This window comes from Myxocyprinus asiaticus, chromosome 29, assembly GCF_019703515.2.
Source record: "Myxocyprinus asiaticus isolate MX2 ecotype Aquarium Trade chromosome 29, UBuf_Myxa_2, whole genome shotgun sequence".
Taxonomy (NCBI): domain Eukaryota; kingdom Metazoa; phylum Chordata; class Actinopteri; order Cypriniformes; family Catostomidae; genus Myxocyprinus; species Myxocyprinus asiaticus.
This window is the reverse complement of record NC_059372.1, coordinates 37770712-37795659: the sequence shown is the minus strand read 5'-3', so window position 1 is coordinate 37795659 and position 24948 is coordinate 37770712. Positions and strand designations below refer to the sequence as shown.

Sequence of the window (24948 nt, the reverse complement as noted above, 5' to 3'; positions counted from 1 at the left end):
CACCCCTTAGATTCGTCACATCCTTTTGCACTCTCTGATTCCCTATGAACAAATAGGACATACTAAATAAAAGGTGATAAATGTTTAACTGTCACTATAACATTTATTCACCGGACAGAAAGTGTGGCAGAGGAATCGGGTTGTCCGATAACATCACCGGATTGAATGGCAGCTGGGTGTAAGGGGTTATCCAGCACATGAGGTAGGATGTGTAAAGATACATATTCCAAAAATCTTACGAATTTATCTGGAGCACGACATTAATGAGCTAACATGCCTGGCAATACCTTGAGTGTAGCTTACCTTACCTTCTCTTACCTGAGAAGAAATTTGGCAAGTTCGGCGTCTCCATCGAACCCCAAAAATTCCAGCAAAGGCCTCCACCTCATAAATGTGACGCCAATGTTCACTCTGGTTTTACTCCATTCTCTGTCTCTGTGTCTTTAAGTAAGTCTTTGAATTTTGCCGAAGCTAAATTTATTTTCCTGTGTATACGTCTGCCATGGATGTTCATATTCCCCCAGCTAAACAAGTAGCCATGCCCCAAACTCACGCTATAGGTTGAGCTAGAAATAGGGTGGCCAGACAGTCCCATATTTAAGCACTTTTTCTAGTGTCCTGACTTATTCTGAAAAAAATCATGTTTTGTCCCATATTTCCAAATTTCTCAGGTGACGTGAGTATTCTAATCAAAGGTAGCCAAGGATACAGCTTGTAAAACCAATAAAATCACCGTGTTATTTGAAGTACATGATTGGATTAAACTATCTAATCACAATCCCCTATCAATAGATGTCCAGTTAGTGAACTGACTGAAGAGTCAGTTTGAAAGAGCACACAGATGAAATTGCAGCTGGAAAATGTCAAGGAAGTGTGCATGTACATTTAATGAGGATCTTCAAAAAGAGTTTACATTTCTAAAGAAGGAGTCACAGACAGAGCCTAGTAAAGTGAGTGTTCGCCAGTCGCCAATGGAGGCTGTACCAACATCGCACAGCATGTTCATACAAAAAAGCATGTAGATGCTGCTAAATTTAAGTGTGCCACACCAAGTGTTAGTGATTTTTTTTTTGGTGAAGCAAAGTTCAGAATTTGACATGGTGCACGCAAGTGAAGGACTTTTTGCTTATCATTCTGCTGTGCACAGCCATAGCTTTGCACATTCATAACCTGAGAAAAGTCTTGCAGGCAAGGCTGGAGGAATCATTCATACCCTCTGACATTAAAAAGCAGCTGGATGCCCTGGTTGAAGCTGGTGACATGCGAGCAGATGATTTCTTTTGTGCAGTGAGACTCTTTTATTCAGCATCGGTGGATTAACTCCAAAATTGGAGCTGCGCATTGGAGAACACAGAAAAACTTGAGTGGGCCCTACTGAGAGACATCACAGAGTGGAAAGACATTCAGAGCAGCCTTGAACACTTCTACTCTAGAATCCCCGCTCTCAGTTTGATTGACGAAACCACACTCTTTGATGAGTGGGCTTGTGCAAAAAACATTGTCACTCGTCGCATCACTGAGTGAAACATGAAGACGGCCATGTCTGAGAGATGGACAGATGTTTTTCGTGAGCTGGAGAGCAAGACCATCAACTTCGGAGTCTTAGCCAAGGTCGTGGAGTTTGTTTTATGCCTGCCTGGGACATCTGCATCTGTGGAGCGCGTGTTCTCATTAATGAACGCATAAATGATAAATCTTGACTCAGTGTAACAGTCATGAAGGCAATGCTTTTCGTATGTCTTAATTTTGGACTGGACTACTCTGCATTTTACGATAAACTCTTGAAAGACAAGTGCACACTGAGAAAATTGCTGCTAGCGAAAAGTACAAGGTGACAACAGTTACAGATGTGGATGCACCCTCTACTTTGCATTGATCTACGCCTAGGTAAGGATATGGCAATTTAGTTTTTGCTAGGAGGGGCTGTCCCGTTTTCCACAAGCAGGAATCTGGTCACCCTAGTTTTACTGCAGTTCATTTTTGTAAGGGTCTGCTTATTTAAATCCAAATGGTGACCTTATTTTATTTATTTATTTTTTGGCCAGGCATTGTATGGTTGAATTATTTAAATTACACAGTGACACAGTACGTTAAGAAAACCCACAAATATACAGACACTTCAAGTGTTTGGAGAGTATTAACTAAGAAGGCATCTGTGTCTGTGAAAAGTGCATACTATGCAATGTAGCTGAAACATTAGCCTGTGTGGTTCTGCCCGGGTGCTTCCTGCGTAGCATCAACTTGCAGCTGACACACACATTTCATGCAAGAGTAAAGTCCTGCTGTAAAGTGAAAACCATGTGCCCAACATGACTGTTATGTTCAATGAAAATACTTAAAAGTGATGTATATTTAAATGATAAAAAATAAAATAAATAAAAATGATGTTTATTCTTTAACCTATATTTAAAGACATCATGCTTATTAAGAAAATACTAATGATATCATGGCATTTTTCTGGAGCTCATGTGGTAAGAAATAGAAATATTAACAAAATAACTTTTTCAGTAAATACATACGTTTCACATACAAACTCCTAAATTAGCCTAGGTTTAGGATAGTAAAATGCATTTAAGATCTACATTTTCACAGTATATGTGTTCTCTGGGAATGGAACCCATAACCTTGGAGTTGCTCCAACATTAAGCTATAGGAACTTAAAACAAAAACTCTGATTACTTTCTAAAAGTGAGGTTTTCGAATGTGAATTAATTTTTTTCTATTTATTTTAAATTTAAAGCTTACACTCAAGTTAAAATCATTCCATTTCTATACTCCACATTCCATTTTTTTTATAGTAAATGGCTTCGCAAACTGTTGGTCTAAATAATGTTACAAAACTAATAAATTATCATTATTTATAATAACTGGGGTAGTGGAAGCACTGCTTTGCCCCTTAAAGGGATAGTTTACCCTAAAATGAAAATTCCCTCATCATTTACTCACCCTCATGCCATCCCAAATGTGTCTGACTTTCTTCTGCTGAACACAAACGAAGATTTTTTCAAGAACATTTCAGCTCTGTAGGTCCATACAATGCAAGTGAATGGCTGCCAAAGATTTGACGCTCCAAAAAGCACATAAAGGCAGCATAAAAGTAATTCATTCAACTCCAGTGGTTAAATCCATGTCTACAGATCAATATTTAAGTCCATTTTTGCTAGAAATTATTCTTCCTTCCCAGTAGGGGGCGTATGCATGAAGAATGTGAATTACCAAAAACACAAAAAGAAGAGTGTGAAAGTTAAAATGGAGATTATCTAAGCAGGGAGGAGAATTTATAGTAAAAATGGACTTAAATATTGATCTGTTTCTCACCCACACATATCATATCACATCACTTCTGAAGATGTCATCATCTGGAGTCATATGGATTACTTTTATGCTGCCTTTACGTGCTTTTTGCAGTGTCAAAACTTTGAGAAAAAGCATCATTTCTGCATTAGAAATCATTCAGAACAGAATGAAACCGTTATTAATCAGGTAAATGCATCAACTGTTTTAAATGTTAAGGTATTGAACATTTAATCAATCTCTTTGATTGTAAATACAATAAAATCAACCGATTAATTCCATGAATTCAACATACAGTATGGATTCCAAAAAAAAAAAAAAAACTAAAATATTATTTACTTTTTTATGCTATCAATACGTATATGCAAATGTAAATACAAAAAACGTGTGCAAAAAACATATTTTACAGTTTTATAAAAATGAACATCTGAAAAACACAACAATCAGCAACTTCAAACAAGTTTATTTGTTCTCATGCAGCAATATTCCTGAGAAACTTGAATGTTGTTTTAACTTGACTTGTTCTCCAAAAAATAAATTAAACACACAATTTATAAACACCAACATCAAAAAAAGCTGCAGTGTTATTTATGTTTGCAGTACAAAAACATCTCTACATTGTTTACACAAACTGTAGGAATTAAATAAAAAAAATGTTTACAACAGAGCCACACTACACATTCCATACTAATTATTTTACAGTCTGAACAACCACAATTTAATTGGGTTGCTTTTAGGTAAAAGGATAATACAGATTTACATCAACATTGAATGTGAACTGAACACTTTGAAGAAGGTTGTAACTGTTTCATGTGTTACGCTACTTTAGCAGTGACTACGGTTCAAGAACAGTACTAGGATGAGATCTTTGGGGGGTCATTTTACCTGTAGGGTGGGTAACAGGTTCTCTTGTTTCTCTGTCTGACCAGGAAAAGGGTGGAATTGGTATTGGTCGCTATCCAACCAGGGCATCAAAATCCACCCCCCCCCTTAGACTTGCTCATGCTACATTTTACTCTAATCACTACTCTATTGCCACTTCAACTTCAGCAGTAATGCACCAGCAGAAATATAACACACCAACCAACCAACGCCAGCCAAAAAAATACAGATTTTGTCCCTCATCAAAATCTTTTGTAATAGATCATTCAGTAAAATATTAAAAAGTATAGTTCATCCAAAAAATTTTAATCCTGTCATTTACTCACCATCATATCATTTCAAACCCATATGACTTTCTTTCTTATGTGGAACACAAAGGGAGATATTACAGTAAGCAGGATGTTCAGTCAGTCACCATTCACTGTCATTGCATCTTTTTTTTTTTTTTTTTTTTTTATATACATAAAAATAAAATTGAAACTTCACAATAAAAGTCAAATGTGACTCAGGCTGTCATTCTGCCTAACATCTCCATTTGTGTTCCACAGAAGAAAGTCATACAGTATGTGTTTGGAACAACATTATGGGGAGTAAATGACAGAATTTTCATTTTTTGGGTGAATTATCCATCTACGCTGTCTTTTCGAATAAACAAAAATAAAAAATGCACCCTGCAAAATATTATAAAACAACATTTACACTGACCACAAGCTGGACAATACAGATCTTCATGATCACTATACTTATAATGAGAATCAAAAACTCAAATAGATATGTACAGAGTGTGTTCTGTGAAAACACTGACCTTTTATGTCTGTTTAAAGAAGTACGTCATGACTGAGCCAAGATCAAATCATTTCAGTAAAGTTACGTGGTAATATTGATTCATTCAAAATCTGAAGTTAAAGGGTAATTGACATAAAGTGTCCATAAAAATGAATTCAACATCTGAACTTTAGGCAGTAGGCGCTGTGATTGGTTACTATGTCTTTTAGATTTTTCACCATTTTTAATCACCCTTTTTTTATTTATTTTTTTATTTTGCAGTTCCCTATAAAGTCCTGCCATGTGAAAAATGACTTTTTTTTAAAGCACAAATAATCCATGCAGTTTCTCAGTCAGGAGGTCATAAAAACTGCATGTACAGTATATTACACAATATTTATCAAAAAATGCAAGACACTACTGAAACAGCTTGAAATGTGAACCAGGAGTGTAAAGTAATTGAGTAATTGTACTTAATGTATTATTTTGGGGAATTTCATAGAAAATGAATACTTGTAATCTTACACAATGATATTTCTAAGGTAAAAACCATACTTTTTATTCCTTACAATTTCATTAGGCATTTGAGGTACAAAGAATAGGGGAGACCGGGGCTAGTTGTCAAAGGAATATGTTATTTTTCAATAACATATATTTCAGTTTTGTCTAGCAGAGGTTTTTATGTTGGTTTCAAACACACTGCTCAAAACCCTCTTCAATTATAATAATTTTAGTGAATTCTACTCCAATGTAAATTTCACCTATCATCATATTTTTGTTATAGCTCTTGAGTAAATAAGTGAACATAATTGCACCACACTGGAATACATTCAGGAAAGGTTAAAAATATAATGAAGACAGGTTTTTACTGAAAGGTTTTAAGACAAAGGTATTTTTCATGAAAGTCAAGTCAGGGCATGTTGTCACTTTTCTATTGGAGCAGGTTGTCACATGCACTGAAAAAATGAGTAGTAAGATTTGCTTAATTTTTTTTTTTCCGCAAGATTTTGCACACAGTTTTTCTAAGTAAATCGTAATGGTATAATACTAAGTAAAATCTACTTAACTTCATGACATAATATTGATTAAAGTGAGTGAGTAAACTTAACTTTTATTAACATTTCACTTAACATTTTATTATGTTTTATGTTTAATATTTGATATGTCTCGTTTTGAACATATGGAAGCCTCACACAGGGAAACTTAATGCATGCTACATTGTCTATGAGACGACATCACCCTGCATTACTGGCGACAGGAACAAGATATAGAGTTGCACACACATACCTCAATACTTGGTGCACAAAACTCCATGATGTAAAAAATAAAAAATAAATCAACGGATTATTTTGTTTTGGATCATAAACGGGTAATTCTGAGTAGAAAATGAACAAAAAAACTGCACAAAACAAGAAGTTACCAAATGTAACAAGAAAATTAACAATAAAAACGGTGTAAATTAACTTGCAGATATTATTCAAGCCCAGCGCATGCTGCAAACACCAACTTCGAAAAGTTAAGTAAAATTTACTTATTTTATTTACCAGTGAAATTTGACCAAATTACCAAATAAATATGACAATGTTTTCTACTTTAGGATTAATACATGATGACACATTGTAAAAATAACAAACAATCATAAATAATATTTACTTATAAGCTAGAGTATGTTTGAATGTTGAATTTACTTAATATTTTCAAGTTCATGCTTAAACTAACATATTCAATTTAGAAAGTACTTCGTGAATGTATAAACATTTTTTCAAGTACAATATTTGTTGGTTAAAACGCTAAGATGTTACCTTTTCCATTTTTTTTGTTTCATGAATCGTTTCGTGCCTTATAATTGTTTTACTTTTTACATTTTGCTGAAAAGACTATAATAGGCTGTTTAATGCAGGTGCACATTTAAAGAGAGGTACAGATTTTATTTTGGTGGTTGTGATGGGATGTGACCCACATGTGACAATTAGCCCCGGTCTCCCTTATATATGTATATCTATTTTTTTCCCCAACAGTTGGGAGACGAGACTGTGTTTGGAAATCATGTTTAAACATTCATTATTTTTGTTTGGTTGCCAGTTGTGAAGAAATTACACTCTCCAGCTTTAAGTAAAATTCAATGTGGAAACGTGGGCATATTTTTGGCTAGATACTTTGAGTAAAATTTGGACAAACTACACATCATTTAACTTCAGTATAATTTCTCTGTACTTTTTACACCTCTGATGTCAACTATCCTAGATCAGTTGTTGAATGAATCAAGGACTGAATGCTTTAAAACATGTAAATGCATGCATAATCCATTGCATTTACTGTCAGCTTTATTTTGACAGTGTAGATGGTTGGATGCAGAGAGGGGGTTGCGTCAGGAAGGGCATCCAGTGTAAAACCTGTGCCAAGACAAATATGCGGATCATAGATGGTCTGCTGTGGCGGAGCAGCCGAAAGAAGATGATGGTTGGATGCAAACACAGAGAGACGGTAGAAGGCAAAAGGCACTGAAATAACCTTGCAACTCTACACCCAAAGATCCACCATGTGAATGAGAAGATTTGGCTCCATCAAGCTCTAGGATAACTTGGTGCACCACTATCAGTGGGGGCTGCAGATGAGCTCAGCTGTTGCATAACAGAAACCTGATCATCTTGCCGGTGAGGTTTAAGCATTCCAATGCAAAACAAAGCCAAGCTGGGAATGTGTGTAAAAGTGATCGGTGTCCTTCAATTCGTCTGGATTATGAATAAATTCAGAGGTGAAACAATACTTAGAGATTCACCCTTACTTTTAGATCTTACTGGACATAAGGTCTTCAGATAAAAATGATACAAAGATTCTTCTAAAGACCTCCAATGTTTGAGTTTAGAGTTTTGCGAGCATGTTTTTTTGAACCTTCGTAAACTAATTTATTTGCATGCTGAAAGTGACTTAGTAAACTATTTAATGTAAACTAATTTGTGTACAAAAGCACATTGAAAGGTGTCTCCGAGTCAGAGCTGTCTTTTTATCACCGATCTCACTGGCCATGGGTATGCCACAGAAACCCTGGCTTCACATTACATAATATTTTTATCTAGCAAGTGAAGCCACACAGCAACAGCTAAGAATAGCACTGCAAAGTTCTTGGTTTGGAGACCGAGATGATCAGTGTGTATGAAATATAAATCAAAACCTAAATTATATTAATGATTTCAGGAATAACACAAAGGTGCCTTATTTATGTTGCATTTGAAAGATTCAGCTATGCACCTAACAAGCAGGCAAATAAATAAAGACAATCCAGCAATGCGATTAAGTAAAAGAAATGAGGGCTGGACTATCTATTGGGAGTTATTGAGAATTCTGAAAGTGGAGTAAGTTTTCTGAGTTTACACCTTGTACTTGGTCGGAATGTTATTGTTGTATATGAAAGTCTAGCAGAGGTTAAGTGTCAAAGGAGAGGATGAGGAGTGTGTTATATGATCTCCCTGCTGTTTCGGATTGCACAGCACAGAACCATACTGGAGATCATGCCAATAATCTGTCAAAAGAGAAGATGTGCATTTTTAAAGAGGACAAAAAAACAAAATTGATCCCATTTGCTTAATACATATTGCTGGTCTTATGCTGCAGACACACTAGTCTTTAAAGGGCTAGTTCACCCAAAAATGAAAATTCTCTCATCATTTACTCACTATCATGTCATGGCAAACAAATTCAGTCCTTTCATGCACTTTCATGAGAGAAGCTCGTTCACACGCACTTGACGCAAGCGCGTTTGCATGTTCTTGCTAGAACATCTTGTTATATTGCGTACGCGTCGAGCACGAGGAATTGTGAATGAGCTTCTCTTGTGAAACTGCATAGGAGAGCTGGGCGGCAGTGAAGATTTCTGGTGATAAGGACTGAATTTCTGCTTTGTTTCTCACTCAAAGCTATCATCTTGCTTCAGAAGACATGAAATAAACCACCAGAGTCGCATGGATTAGGGCTGTCAACAGGGCTGAAAAACTAAATTTGAATTTTTCATTTAAATATTACCAAAATTCTATTTTTATTCTAATTTTCAAGACCCTTATTCCAGTAAAAGGGATAGTTCACCCAAAAATGAATATTCTCTCATCATTTATTCACCCTCATGCCATCCCAGATGTGTATGACATCAAACGAAGGTTTTTAGAAGAATATTTCAGCTCTGTTGGTCCTCACAATGCAAGTGAATGGTGACCAGAACTTTGAAGGTCCATAAATCACATAAAGGCAGCATAAAAATGAGCATAAATCTCAACTTTCACTTTCACATTCTTACACATTTTGAAAGTGAAAGTGAAGTTGAGATTTATAGTACAAAAGGATTGAAATATTGATCTGTTTCTCACCCACACCTATCATATCACTTAAGGTATGGATTTAACAACTGGAGTCATATGGATTACTTTTATGTGATTTTTGGAGCTTCAAATGTCTGGTCACCATTCGCTTGCATTGTAAGGACCAACAGAACTGAAATATTCTTCTAAAATCTTAATTTGTGTTCAGCAGAAGAAAGAAAGTTATACACATCTGGGATGCCATTAAGCATGTGAAATAACTTCGCACCCTGTCTCTTTTAAGTTTGTTTTCTTTCTAATTCAGCCAAACGGTTAAAGGATTAGTTTACCCAAAAATAAAAATTCAGTCATTGTTTACTCACCCCTGTGTTGTTATTATCCCATATGACTTTCTTTCTTTTTCTTAACACAAATAGAGAAATTGTAAAAAAAAAAATTGGTGCTCAGTGATGTCACACTATGGCAGTTTATGGTGATCACCTCTTCAAACTTCAAAAGAACACAAAAGTATAATTCAGAAGTCTTATAAATTATGATTGTTATGAAAGCATATGATAAGGTTTGGTGTGAAACAAACTGAAATTAAATGTATTATTTGGTAAAAATGTTCACTGACAGTTCTCACATTCATGAGTCTGCACGCAAGCTTTCTTTGCACGAGAGCAACAGTAGTTATGCAGCACACGCCAGATGGGGTGTTCAATCGAAAACTTGTTTTGTTTCGCTTCAACAGGACCACCAGCAATATTAGCAACAGAATACAAAACATAGCTGCACACAAACCAGAGAACAGAACTTACAAACATGTCTGAAGAGTTTGTAGTGGAAGAATAGATGCATTTCAATGTCCAGCCATATTTGTTTGAACAGGAGTCCTCCATCAAACAGAGAGATGGAGTTGAAGGTAGCTGCCAGTAACGCCGCTCCGTACTCGCATATTTCACAGTCTGCGATGAGCTCCAACACCCTAGGGGGGGCACCATCTTACCCGAGGGGGGCACCAGAAACTCCACCAGCTGTCGCACATTATATGTTATTCAACGACCCAAAAGCAGTCGCTGAACACAGACGATCGCCTCGCGTTCGCAGCCTCGCACAACACATCGCATTTTTGACCTGTGCCGATTCATAGCGGACGGAGTTACCGGGACCGACGCCAAATATAGAAAACAAGGGATCGACAGAATGTCCCATCACTCGTTGCAGCTGCTTAGGACAAAAAACTTGTTTGGCGTCTGAGTAGGACATGGTGTGACTGTAGCTACCTTCAGCCCCTTCTCTCTGTTTAAAGGAGGACTCAAACAAATAAGGCTGGGCATAGAAATGCATCTATTTTTTGACTAGAGACATGTTTGTAAGTTCTGTTCTCTGGTTTGTATGCAGCTATGTTGTATTTTCTGTTGTTATTATCGCTGGTGGTCTGTTGAAGTGAAACAAAACATGTTTGAATGCCCCATCTCGTGTGTGCTGTGTAACTACTGTTGCTCTCGTGCAAAGAGTTCTAAAGCTCGTGTGCAGACTCATGAATGTGCACAGGATATCAACTGTCAGTGAACATTTTCACTAAATAATACATTCGATTTCGGTTTGTTTCGCACCAAACCTTATCGTATGCTATCATAACAATCATGAGTCTCATGGAATAATTTATTAGACTTCTGAATTATACTGAACTAATCCTTAAAATGTGACTTTCTATTGGCCAAACTTGATCTTAGGAAGACAAAATTTCTTTGCATGAGCTTGCGTTTCCGGTTTCTAGTGGTCTGACGCAAATGAATGGAAGTTAATAGAGTGCAACCTCTAGTGTGATTGCGACTTTATTGTTGACGATTCATAAGTGCACAATAAATTCATTGCAAATACCGTTTCATGCTGTCTTTAAAGTGATAGACTGTATGAACTAATTGTATGGTTTCTTGTATGGAAAGGAGCTAACTGGTCTTTCTGCTAAGTGCTTAATAATTTTGTTTGTGCTTCACAAATAAATACCCTTATAAAAAATCTAGAGTTCTGACAAACTAAAACACTTGGCAAACTCAGTTAAACTCATTAAACTAAGAAAATAAGAAAAGAGCATTAGTACCATTATCATCAATAAAGTTACTAATGCAATGTAATGAAATCAAAGCTGCAGTGTTTCATTTCTTCACCATTTGCTGCACCAAACAGAACTGAAAAAAAGAAATGACAGTTTTCAAATAAAATGTAAACACTCCCCCGTATACCATTGTTCAAACCAAGGAGTTCTAATATATCAGTGGTGAATTCTCAGGACCAGCAAAGCATTCTCTGCTGGCCTAACATGCCAAATCAATAAATATTTTTCATCCATTCATTCTCAATCACCTTTTTGCCTATGCATTTTTTATCGCTTTCCACTCTTAATTAATCTACAAACAAATAGAGAAAAATGAAAAGTTTATCCAGTCAGAAATTATTCCTTGATGCTTACAAGCAAAGAGTGACAACTGTTTCACAAAATCGCATGCCCGAAGCAGCATGTGAGTTTGAGCTCCACCCCCTCAAGCCTTCAGAATTTCTACAGAAGCCCTCAACAGTGCAAATGAATGAGCAACTAAAGTCAGATTGTCAGATTCATCAGCCAATCTGATTGATTTATTGATTTGTTCTTGGTGGGTGTGATCTTTAGGATATGTCCTGGTCGAGGACTTCTAGCTGGCCTTGAGTGACACAATCACGCTTTAAGTGACACAATTTGAAAGCGAAGAGCGTGAGATCTTGCTGACGAGTCGGCTGTCACTTCCACATCACCACTGAGAAAGAGATCCTTATGGATTTAAAAACACGAGCTGTTCTGCATGACCGTGTGATTGCTTAATTTATTAAACAGGAAAGGAAGACTGATTTTCACTTCAAGCAAATTGATAAGTGCTGTTTGCATTGTTATAGCAACACCAGGAGTTTTCTGAGTGTACAGTAGGCTTATTGAGCATTCAGTGTCGGATCAAGTTTTCAAAAGTAATGCTGCGTTCCATTCAACTCGGAAAGTCAGATATTACAACTTCCTACTAGGAAAAGTGCAATGCAATGCATCTTGAAGTCAGAATTACAACTTGTAGGCTCGTGCAGAAATTCTCAACTTTTTTTTGCCGAGATGCAGGGGCATGATGTCACACAAACATGTCGACACTCAGGGAGATATACAAAGTAGGTGATAAACATTCACTGTATTAAGTAATATCAATAAATGAGTTCGTTTCCACATAACATGATATTAAAGCATGTTTAACAAACGCCTGCAGAAACAGGTGTATAAAATGTTATAATCTCTTTTGATAATCGTACACTCGAAGCACAAATGCTAGCGCTGCAGCAATGTTTATCAGTTGGGTTGCTAGGTGACATCTCTAATGAGAGTCAAACCACTGCTAAGCTAACGGGAGCATTGCAGTTTTGTTTCTTAAACGTCATCTTCAGAATATCGGTGAATGGAATGCATTTTTGGTCGGAGATATCAAGTAGGAATATCCCTCATCCAACTTGAATGGAACGCAGCATAACCGTGTACCCTGACGAAACTAAATTTATTGCAAGCAACATTTAAATCACAAATATTATTAGATAGATTTTTCCAGGTATTATAGACCTCCTTGGTAGATTCATATGAAAAATTATGATTTCTGAATGTCTGTTTGGGAGACGTTCATTTCACAAAACAGTCATGCTGCAGTTAAAATTAGGCTTGCTTGAGCATTAAGTGTTGTTTCAAGTTCTGGTTTCATGCGTGGACGTGTTTTTAAAATGTAAATTGGTATTACTAGTTAGCTGTGACATAATGTATGATGCCCAAAGGCATAGGGTGTCTTATTCATTGTGAAACTGTGTTTTCTTAATGGCATGAATCACACTGAAGTGCACGGCCCACCACTGTAATATATACTGTAGAACTAATATATAGAGAGCATTTCCATACATTTCAATGGCAGTTGATTTGCTGCTGCATACAGCCCAGGAAGTACGCGACCAGTATGCTGCCATCTTTGCTCATGGGCACTTAGTTCCAGTAAAACATTTTTTTAGCCAATTGCCTAAGCTGTAAATGTCATGTCTGCATGAATGTGTATTCACGGCATCTACCAGGGTCTAACTGCTGAAGCTTCACAGCCAAATATTGAGCCCTTGGTTCACTCAAGCAGGAAGTCCTGCCTCAAACTCACACCAACGGTGAAGCCAGTGTTGCTATGTCAGGCCGCTCAAACAGATAATAATTCTGTTTTGTGCCCCTGGTGGTGAAGAAATTACACACTGCAGCTTTAACGAATTTAGAGATTTTAATGAAATGTACCATGACTCCTGCTATTCCAATTCCCACGTATCCCACGATGAAGAGCTTACTGTTGAAAAACTCCTCAATAGCCACATCACATGTCTGCAGACAATGAAAAACAGGGATTATATGCATGTCAATACCACAAAGGCTTTGTACCAAAGTCTGTACCAATGCATGACTAATGGTCACTACACTATTTAAAATGCAACTAATGTCATAAATAAGGCTCATTATCTGTGCTTCATTTTGGACAGGAGAATCTTACCTGGTTTGATGCAACGTTTTGGCACAAAGTGGGGTTTACTGAAGGTGAGCCACAGCAGTTCAGCTACAGACAAGGTGGATTTGAACAAATTCTAATTAAATAATTTATCAGGTTAGTCAAATATAGAACCAAAATGCACAGTCCAGTCAAAATGGACTGAATCATCTGGTTTATTATCTTCTCATCTCTCTGGATGTGAATGTAATTGTGTCCAATTGTTTTCTCTCATGCATAGAGATCAAATCCTTTTCAGCAAGAATAGCTTTAACTCAGCTGTCACAGCACTGACGTCGCAACACAATTTTCTTGGCATTTCACACTTTGTCTTTACTCTTTCGAATTTAATCTGATATGAATAAAATGGATAAAACTAAAACTCACAATGGTGTGGTAGGATTGGACTGTTGTATTGTTGCTGTTGTTTCTTGCTTCCTCATTATAGAACGTTTTTATTTCTTCAATGATCTAAAATGACAAATCAACTTGTATCACATTATTATTTTAAAACACTATTGTATTACTGATTTCCAATAACTGGAAAACTGTCTCTACAATTAGGTTATATTTTAAGTTTAGCAGGTAGGCAAGGATTAACACATTTATGTAGGCTGACATCATTCCACATTTAATGTGAATCAGAATAGCAAACTCAATACCTTGTCTTTGTTGAGGAAACCAAACACTCCTGCTGCAACTTCTGATCCAAAGATGATCAGAAGAGAGGTGAAAAACTGTCAAGAAATAGATGAAACTTCACATCACATTGCTTGTTGTTTTATACAAATTTGCCTCTATACACCAGTTTAATATGCCTACACAATTATTTCCTCACTATTTACCACAGTACATTTCCTAAAGTCCAGATATGTACAACAAAGTTGTAATTTGCAATTTAGCTCAACATTTAGTGGAGGGTGATTATACTGTAGCTTTATACTATAGTTTATAGCTTTAGGGGGATTAGCCCCTTACTTCATCATGAGATATTGTGGCTCATATGAGTATTTCTGAATGAAGTGACAAAAGTTGTGTTCAAATCTTGCTGACAACTTTTATTTTTTTAAATAAGCCAATCGAATCTGCATCTGTTCATTGGCAGATGTATAACAGTAACGGTGGCATATTTGGTTCCACTTTATTTTGTGTTTTCACGGAAGACCCACTAAAGAGGGTCTAAACACTGCCTAAGGAGAGGTTTAGAATTTAACTTTATATTTAGACAGTGTTCAAATCGTGTCAGAGCTCTTGGGGGGTCCCCTAAACCCTTTCGAATTTTTGGCCGAGAATTATAGTTTTCTGTTTCTAGTATTCTAGTTTTGATGAAACACCAGGGGCCCCTCCAAGTCCAGTTTATTTGGCCTGATGGGGGGTCCTTAAAGCCAACCTAACCTAGATTTAAGGTTTAGATTTTTTTTTTATTTTTTTTTATGCTCATCTGTAACATATTAACCAAAATGTATAAAAATAAGACATTTGAAAACTGTATTATTATTTAAATGCCTATTTAGGTAAATCTCCTAAAACTGGGCAGTGTTTGTTGCTAAATCTGACATAATTTGGAGCGCTTTATTTTACATTCAGCACCCCATACTGTATATGTAAAGCAATGATCAGACACTTCTATATTTAACAATGTTCTACAATGAGACGTTAAGTCTTTTATTGTCTTGTATTGCCTCATGTAACTTATTTTGAAGGCGCTTTCTAACTCACCAATCCAAGAAGACACTGGGACTCTCTCATGGCACCACAGCAGCCAAAGAAGCCCACCAGCATCACCAGACCACCGGCCACGATGAGGATATAGACACCTGTTAAGCACACACACACTCAAGATTCAACAATCAGTCAACTTACAGTATCACATCACAGTTGAGAATAATGTAATTACCAGGTCCACATTTTCTGATAGTGGTGGAAAATCTGTGAAATTTAGCAAAATTGATTTAAAAATGGTAAAATACGCTATACGGAGCAGAGAGTATGAGAGTAATGCAATTGAAAGTATTGAAATTATTCAGATATTTAATAAACAAACAACAGGGGCAACACAGATGATGTATATCTGCCTCACATTTTTAATTATTTAATGAACAATTATATCACTATACTTTGTGTTATATTACCTATTACCCTGATATTAAGGCTGAAGTGTGTAACTCTTGTAATGTTGAAATACTTTCTCCTATCCCAACTTACAATGTAGCGACAACTATAAGTAAGCCATTTGTTGGTTTATTTCTTTGAAAACCATAAACAATATGTTTCTATGGCACTATAAAAATTGCTCTGTTTGTTTGAGCATCCCGTACAGCACAGAAACATTGGCTCGACCAATGGCGTGAGTTTGGGGCAGGACTCTCTGTTTGTTTGATCAAATGGCAGACAAAAAGCACTTTATTTTTGCAGTTTCTGTTTTGAGAATTGGGTCGATGTCAGAGCACTGGAACATTTGTTAGCAACATGTCGAGTTCCCGTGTTATTATGTTATCAACTAAATAGTGGATTTTGTTTTTCTTTTACTGTTGGAGCAAATAATATTTGCAGTTCTCACCCATTTACGGCTATAAAAGTTTACTCTGCTATAGATTACTTCTGTGCTCTAAGCCTGGAAATGTGAAAAAGTTCCATGTTTACAACTTTAATTGAAAATTATCTCATCATTTACTCACCCTCATGCCATCCCAGATGTGTATGACTTTCTTTCTACTGCTGGACACAAACGAAGATTTTTAGAAGAATATTTCAGCTCTGTATGTCCATACAATGCAAGTGAATGGGTGCCAAAACTTTTGAAAGTCCAAAAAGCACTCCAGTGGTTAAATGCCTTTTCTTCAGAAGTGATATGATAGATGTGGGTGAGAAACAGATAAATATTTAAGTTCTTTTTAAAAATAAATTCTCCTCCCTGCCCAGTAGGTGGCAATATGCTCAAAGAATGTGAATTGTCAAAAACCAAAAAAGAAGAATGTAAAAGTGAAAATGGAGATTTATAGTAAAAAAGGACTTAAATATCGATCTGTTTCTCACCCACACCTATCATATTGCTTCTGAAGACATGGATTTAGTCGTGTGGATTACTTTTATGCTGCCTTTACGTGCTTTTTGGACCTTCAAAGTTCTGGCCACTATTTACTTGCATTGTGAGGACCTACAGAGCTGAGATATTTTTCTAAAAATCTTTGTTTGTGTTCAGTAGAAAGGTGAGTAAATGATGAGAGAATTTTCATTTTTGGGTGAACTATCCCTTTAAGAATGTCAGTGGAATTCCAGCAGTGCACATTCAGTGCAGGCCTGTTCTACCTTCTTGAAAAACTAGTGAAGTAGATGTTTAATACTTCTGTAATCCAGGTGACACAAGTCAGGTCTGCCATGAAAGTTAACATAGTTTCAGAAAGATGCAATTTGTCATAATCACCAGCAGAGTGCAGCACAAGCGTAATGTGAGTCTCTCAGGGTGACGTGTTTGTGAACAGCCAGACTGCACAGGACACTTAAAGATGATGTAATTATCTTTAACTTCAGCCATTCTCTCACCTCATTATCCTCCTCAGAGCAAGTGAGAGAGAAAGAGTGAATTAACTCTTTTCTGTCACAGCAACTGAGCAAGGCCACTGGTCTAATTCCCTGCAGAATCTAGAGTGTAGATACATAATTGCATGGGGAGTTAGTTTCCTGTTATAGTAGGGAAGCTACACACTGAACTAGGATCAGCATCCTCAAATGAAAATCTAGCCTCGATCTACAATACAGATGGTAACACTGTGCTCAGGTCAGAGAGAGAGAGCGAAATTAGCTTTTTAGTTTGGCATGGGGAGGTTTCTTAAGCAGGTATAATGATGCCACAGGAAACCTGCAACAGGTGGGACATCTGGAATTGAGATCTAAAGTCTCCTGAGAGCAAGAGAGACAGAGAAAGACAAAGGGAGATATACTGTGTTGCATCCCTTTATCTTTCTACATCTTTATGTAGGGTGAAAAACAGGATATTGAGTAATTAAACTTGCAATCTCATTCTACCCGCTCCGTACGGGACTCGAACTGGCGTCTCCAGCATGCGAGGCGGGTGCACTAACAAGGAGGCTAAAGGCTACAGCCTCTAGTGTCAGTCGCTAGTGCACCTCTTGAGGTCAGGAGAGTGAGGTTTATACACACTGCACAGCTATTTATCAGCTGGCTCCCATTACACTCAACCCCCTAAATCTCACTCCCATCCGGGTCACGGCACCATTGCGAAGCTCCTGATCTACCCGCTCCATACGGGACTTGAACCGGCATCTCCGGCATGGGAGGCGGGCGCGCTAACAAGGAGGCTAAAGGCTACAGCTGCTAACGTCAGTCGCTAGTGCACCTCTTGAGGTCAGGAGAGTGAGGTTTATACACATTGCACAGCTATCTATCAGCTGGCTCCCATTACACAAGCTTTCTGTATTTACCTATTTTTTGACTGTTTGGTGTTTCAGTTATAAGACCATTGTTGTCCCATTTGTATTTACGTTATAAATCAGGACCCTGATTTTAGATTGGACAATGAACACAGGACAAATATTTTAGCGTACAAAAGTAGACAACGAGTATGTTTGCATGCACGATATTACACTGATTACGTTTAATAAGCCGACAACGTGTGTGGTAATGTAAACGGGTTAAATGGTTTTCCTTTATTGAAGTGAGACCGTAAACAGTTTAAGCAAAAACCGATCGAGACCATAGATTTTTGCCCATTACCCCAATTTCCCTCTGCATGTAAACACCTTAAAGGGATAGTTCACACAAAAATGAAAATTCTCTCATCATTTACTCACCCTCATGCCATCCCAGATGTGTATGACTTCCTTCTACTAAATGCAAACAAACACTTTTAGAAGAATATTTAGAGCTTTGTAGGTCCATACAATGCAAGTGAATAGTGGCCAGAACCTTTAAGTTCCAAAAAACACATAAAGGCAGCATTAAAGTAATCCACATAACTTCAGTGGTCAAATCCATGTCTTCAGTAGCAATATGATAGGTGTGGGTGAGAAACAGTTCAATATTTAAGTCCTTTTTACTATAAATTCTCCTCCCTGCCCAGTAGGTGGCGATATGCACAAAGAATGTGAATCACCAAAAACAAAAGAAGAATTTGAAAGTGAAAGTGGAGATTGATAGTAAAAAAGGACTTAAATATTGATCTGTTTCTCACCCACACCTATCATATCACTTCTGAAGACATGGATTTAACCACTGGAGTTGTATGGATTACTTTTATGTTGCCTTTATGTGATTTATGGACCTTCAAAGTTCTGGCCATCATTCACTTGCATTGTATGAGATATTCTTCTAAAAATCTTTGTTTGTGTTCAGCAGAAGAAAGAAAATCATACACATCTGGGATGACAGTAAATGATGAGAGAATTTTCATTTTTGGGTGAACTATTCCTTTAACCGGCATTCTTACCAGCTTATCCAATGTGTGCATGCCTGTTTACTGTATGTTTTGACGTCAGAAGCAGAGAATAATACAATGATTTCAAATCTCATGTAAACGCTGTTTTCTTGCGTTGTGTGATTTTTGGTAATCACCAATGTATTGTTGTGCATGTAAATGTATGCAATGTCTTTAAAATCAGACAATGAAATGTATTAATATTACCATGAACTGCATAGGCCCAACAATATGCAAAATTATTAACACAACATATGCCTAATAAATTTCAATGGTTTTAATGCTCTGAGCAGCCAATTACCATTTAAAACACATTGTGGTTAGCACAAGTTCATCTTCATTGCAAGTGAACCTGTAATTAATTTAGTCTAGGTAATACATTGCCTGGGATTAAGGTCAAGACTCTGTGGTGACCAATTCATGGCTGAAAATGATTCCTCATGCTCCCTGAACCACTCTTTCACAATTTGAGCCCGATGAATCTTGGCATTGTCGTCCTGGAATATGCCGTGATGTCAGGGAAGAAAAAATCCATTGATGGGATAACCTTTGACTTTATTTTATTTCTGCATAACATTGCTGAGCCTAGACCTGACCAATTGAAGCAACCTCAGATCATAACACTGCCTCCAGAGACTTGTACAGTGGGCACTATGCATGATGGTGCATCACTTCATGTGCTTCCCTTCTTACCCTGATGCCCCCATTGCTTTGGAATAGGCCTGCATCAAGCAAAGAAAACAACTAAGGAGATTGCTGAAATCACTGGAATTGGGTTAAGAACTGTCCAACGAATTATTAAAACCTGGAAGGATAGTGGTGAACCGTCAGCTTCGTGGAAGAAATGTGGTCAGAAAAAAAACCTGAATGATTGTGATCGGAGATCACTAAAACGCTCGAAGTCACATCGTAAAACATCGACAGTAGAACTCACGGCTATGTTTAACAGTGAAAGTAAGATTAAGAGACGAGAACTTACAGGATTGGGACTAAACAGCTGTGTGGCCACAAGAAAGCCATTTGTTAGTGAGGCTAATCAGAAAAAAACGACTTCAATTTGCTAGGAAACATAAAGATTGGACTGTGGAGCAATGGAAAAAGGTCATGTGGTCTGATGAGTCCAGATTTACCCAATAATTTGCCCTTTCTGAAACACAGTAACATCTTTTCCCCAACCACAGGATACGTCTTCCAACATGGTTGTTTAAGAAATGAGAAGCAACACACTGCATCAGTTAAATTTTTGCCAGCTGAAACATCTTAAATCACTGCAGTAATGATCCAATCATAGACTCTTAAGTATCTGCTTATTTAAATCCAAATGGCGACTTTTTTTTTTTTGGCCAGGCAGTGTATTTTCTATTGCCTTGCATAGTTTCGATCGTAAATTTCAAGGATGAGAGCATGTCATACAACTTGTCTATGTTGGCATTAACCTAGTTTTTGGTAAATTTGCACCAAAAAAACATAAGAGTTCAATTGGAATCAAGGCAGACGTCAACAACGTAAAAAATACAGTATAAGAAGCATCTTGTCCTTGCTTTTAAAAGTTGATAAGCCTATTTATTTTGCTATACAAATATGCTATATTAATATGCATGAATATATGGTTTGGTTTTTTATTGTTGGTTGTGTTTTTTTGTTTTGTTTTAAAGGCTCTTCTAGGGACTTGAGGTGCAAATTAGCAAGTGCTATAATCTATATGCGCAATGCATCTTTTTTAGTCTTTTAACTAAAATTATGTCTTTTTGTACAGTCCCTATACAAATAAACTCATACATACATACATACATGGTTAGTTGCATTTTATTACTTGCATAGTTTTTTGTATTGTTCTATCAATCCTATCAGAATAGACCTGCGTCCCACTAATTCTGAACCACTGAAATAGATCGGGGACTTCCAATTCCAAGCTACACAAATGCCTGTTATGTACAAGAGAACCTGAAGACCTTGATTAACTGGTTCAGGTGTGTTTGATTAGCTTTAAAACAGAACTGCAGGATAGATTGCGCGCCAATGTTATATAAATTGCAAGAGTATTGGTCTCACAAGATTTTTACATTTTCTGAATAAGGGGTGTTTGCATATGAAGAGTGGTGATTGCCCATGCAAAAGTCACCTCCAAAATGCTAGGCTGTTGCCTGGCAGCTGCAAGGTGTTCGGAATTTATTTTTTTGTGATTTACTATGTGATTGCTAGGGGGTTCTGGGTGGTTGCTCACACGCAAGTCTCTATGATATTGCAACAGTAGATACAGCTCGGTACCATCCTTTAATATTAGTCTGTGGATTTATTTTGCCCCTTTTATCATCCGCAAAAATAAGACAGGCAAAAATCATAGGTCTGATAACTTAGACAAGTGATAACACACCTCTCCTTAACAAGCTACATTTCATATATCATTCATACCCGTAGCACAAGAGGTACAGGTTTGTTTACATGCCAAAGTTTAATGCATAAGCTTAGGGCTTTGTCCAAATCCCCAAAAGTATGGGCAATAGTAATAGTGATGCTTGCCTTAGCAAACACCACTAAATATAGAAGCATACAAAAACAAAACAAAAAAACCCTTTAGTCCTCCAAGAACTGCTAGGCTATATATCTTCTTGACTGAGAGTGTTACTTTCTTCATGCTAAAAAAAGTCCTTTCACCAAATATTTACAAAAACAGTTTAACTAGAGGTTAAACTAAAACAGAGTGTCACAGAGACACTCTTTCCCCAGACCAGAACTCTTGCAACACGCTGATAATATTTACACTGTTGCCACAGTAGCTACAGAGAAGGCCACCCTTTGTCATTGCATATTCTGTCATTCTGAAATTCATCTTTGAAAAAATTTGAGTATGCAGGAAATAAGTTCTGATTGTAGTAAGGGGACGTACGATAACTAAAGACATCTGTGTTGGTCATTGTCATCAAATCTCCACTTATTTAATAAAAGGATAAACAACCATATCCCTCTGCGATGTGGTGGCTTTCTGATTTACACAATATTGAACAGTAATTAGAGGAATGTTCTGGGTTCAAAACAAGCTAAGCAATAAAAGAGCATTGATTTGTACCTCTGTCAAACAAAAATAACATTTACAGTAAAGCACTTACAATGAAAGTCTATGGGGCAAGGCATTCCAAAGTTCATATTAATTGCTAAAGAGTTCAGATTTATTCTTCAATATAAAAATGTGTTTTATTTGAGTTGTCTAGCTGTAGGACTACTGTTCTAGGTGGATGGAATTATACGTTACCTGCGTAATTCCTTTGTAAGTTTGCTCCATTACATCATGTTCCTTTCTGGTATCCTTGCACATATAATTTATTCCCGTGCAATATTTTGTCCCTTAGACTTACATTGTGTAATGTCTTGTCTCATAGACTTCCATTCTTAGGTCATTACAGTAAAGACGTTTGTTGCTTTTTACAAATTGAGGGATGCTTTTAAAGATCAAGGGACTGACACCCTCAGTCACCATTTACTTTCCTTGCATCTTTTTTTCCATACATTGAAAGTAAATGGTGAATAAGGCTGACAATCCCGTACATTCTGCCTAGCATCTCCTTTTTTGTTCAAGTCATACAGGTTTGGAACAACATGAGGGTGAGTAAATGATGACAAAATTTTCATTTTTAGCTGAACTTACACTTGCATCGAACCCCGAAAATATGCCTTTTAAGGTACAGTTCAATCTTTTACAATAATCAATTAACACTGTTAGTGTTTCATGAAAGAAAGTAGTTCAGAATCAGAATGAGCTTTATTGCCAAGTACGCTTACACACACAAGGAAATTGTCAAGGTGACAGAAGCTTCCAGTGCAAAGAGAAAGCAGCCATATATACATCCATACAAACATATATATTTAAACATATACATATAGTGACAAAAAAATAAATAAAAATAAAATAAAATAAGATATAACAGAAAAGAGAAATATACAATAGAGCAATAATGTTGTTCTAATATTTTATATACAGATAAACAGTTTGTGCAGGTGATGTAATGTATTGAAGAAGAGGTAGGGTATGTTAAAATATATAAATTAAATATAGATAAAATCAGGAATGGATGGCTGAATATTGCACTTGGTTGTATTGACAAAAAGGAAATTATTTGGGGGCAGTTTTAACTGTTCATAAGGTGGATGGCCTGAGGGGAAAAAACTGTTCTTGTGCCTGGCTGTTCTGCTGCTCAGTGCTCTGTAGCGCCGGCCAGAAGGCAACAGTTCGAAAAGGAAGTGTGCTGGGTGAATGGGGTCAAGAGTGATTTTACCAGCCCTTTTCCTCACTCTGGATGTATACAGTTCTAGCAGGGTGGGCAGAGGAGCACCAATAATCCTCTCAGCAGTCCAAACTAAACTATATTATAAGTCTTCTGGTTTCTGACTTGGTAGCTGAACCAAACCAGACAGTTATAGAAGTGCAGAGGACAGACTCAATGACTGCTGAGTAGAACTGTATCAGCAGCCCTTGTGGCAGGTTGAACTTCCTCAGCTGGCAAAGGAAGTATAACCTCTGCTGGGCCTTTTTCAAAATTTTGTCTATGTGGGTCTCCCACTTCAGGTCAAGTGAGATGATAGTGCCCAGGAACATGAATGACTCCACTTCAGCCACAGTGCTGTTCAGAATGGTGAGCGGGGTTAATGCTGTGGTATTTCTCCTAAAGCCCACTATCATCTCCACTGTTTTAAGCATGTTCAGCTCCAGGTTGTTTTGACTGCATTTTAGACAAGTGGGTGAAACACCATCTGGGCCCTGTGCTTTTCTTGTCTTCTGTTTTCGGAAGACCCGGCACACATCCTTTTCACAGATCCTAAGTGCAGGCTGAGTAGCAGGAGAGGGGAGGAGGGGAGTTGCAGGAGGCATAAATGTTTGTGTGATGTGAAGGTTGGAGCGGGTATGGGGTGTGAGACTGGGCTTTTCAAATCTACAGTAAAACACATTCAGATCGTCAGCCAGCTGTTGATTCCCTACAGAGTTGGGGGGGTCTTGTAGTTGGTAATGTCCTTCAGGCCTCTCCACACTGATGCAGGGTCGTTAGCTGAGGACTTGTTTTTCAGCTTTTCAGAATAGCTTCTTTTAGCCACTCTAATCTCCTTTGTCAGTCTGTTTTTGGCCTGATTGTAAAAGATTTTATCCCCACTTCTGTAAGCATCCTCTTTGGCCTGGCGAAGTCACCTGAATTTTGCTGTCAACCATGGTGTGGCACACAGGTAGAAGTTATTCACCACTTATCTTCCCGGCCTCATTCTGCCCAGACGACGCTCGGCCCGCCCTGCTTGCCACACATGGTTTGTCATTGTTGTATGTTAAATAAGTCCTTTTATAAATGCACATATCCTCACATATCTTCACTCAGCCAGGTTTCTGTGAAGCACAATGCAGTAGAATTTGCAAAGTCCTTAGTTTTGCGGGTGAGGAAAAGTAACTAATCCGTTTTGTTAGGAAGAGAGCGGTGATTCGCTAGATGGATGCTTGGCAGCTAGATGGAGCTTGACCAGCACGCCGGCTTGCTTCCCACGTTTGCGTCTTTTGCGCGCTTGTACAGCACCGCAGCTCCTCCGACTAAAATGTCCAACAGAATATCCGAATAATCAAAAACTGGTAAAAGATTGTCTGCCATGTGCTGCCAAATATTCAGCAGCTCGTCTGAATTGGATTGGAAATTCAGATTGGAAATAAATGACTAAACACAGGACAAACAAACAAAAA

The 24948-nt window shown here is 37.3% G+C and overlaps 1 protein-coding gene across 1 annotated transcript in view; it reads right to left on the bottom strand.

The window, feature by feature from the left end:
* Positions 1-3741: 3741 nt before the first annotated feature.
* Positions 3742-24948, bottom strand: part of LOC127420047 (tetraspanin-2-like) — a 45987-nt gene continuing 24780 nt past the window's right edge. Inside the window, exons 3-8 of the mRNA XM_051661992.1 lie at positions 15524-15621; positions 14467-14541; positions 14192-14275; positions 13811-13873; positions 13561-13644; positions 3742-8461 (exon numbers count right to left, since the gene is read on the bottom strand). Coding sequence (XP_051517952.1) covers positions 8396-8461; positions 13561-13644; positions 13811-13873; positions 14192-14275; positions 14467-14541; positions 15524-15621 — 470 coding nt within the window. The 3' untranslated portion in view covers positions 3742-8395. The remainder of the gene's footprint in view (positions 8462-13560; positions 13645-13810; positions 13874-14191; positions 14276-14466; positions 14542-15523; positions 15622-24948) is intronic.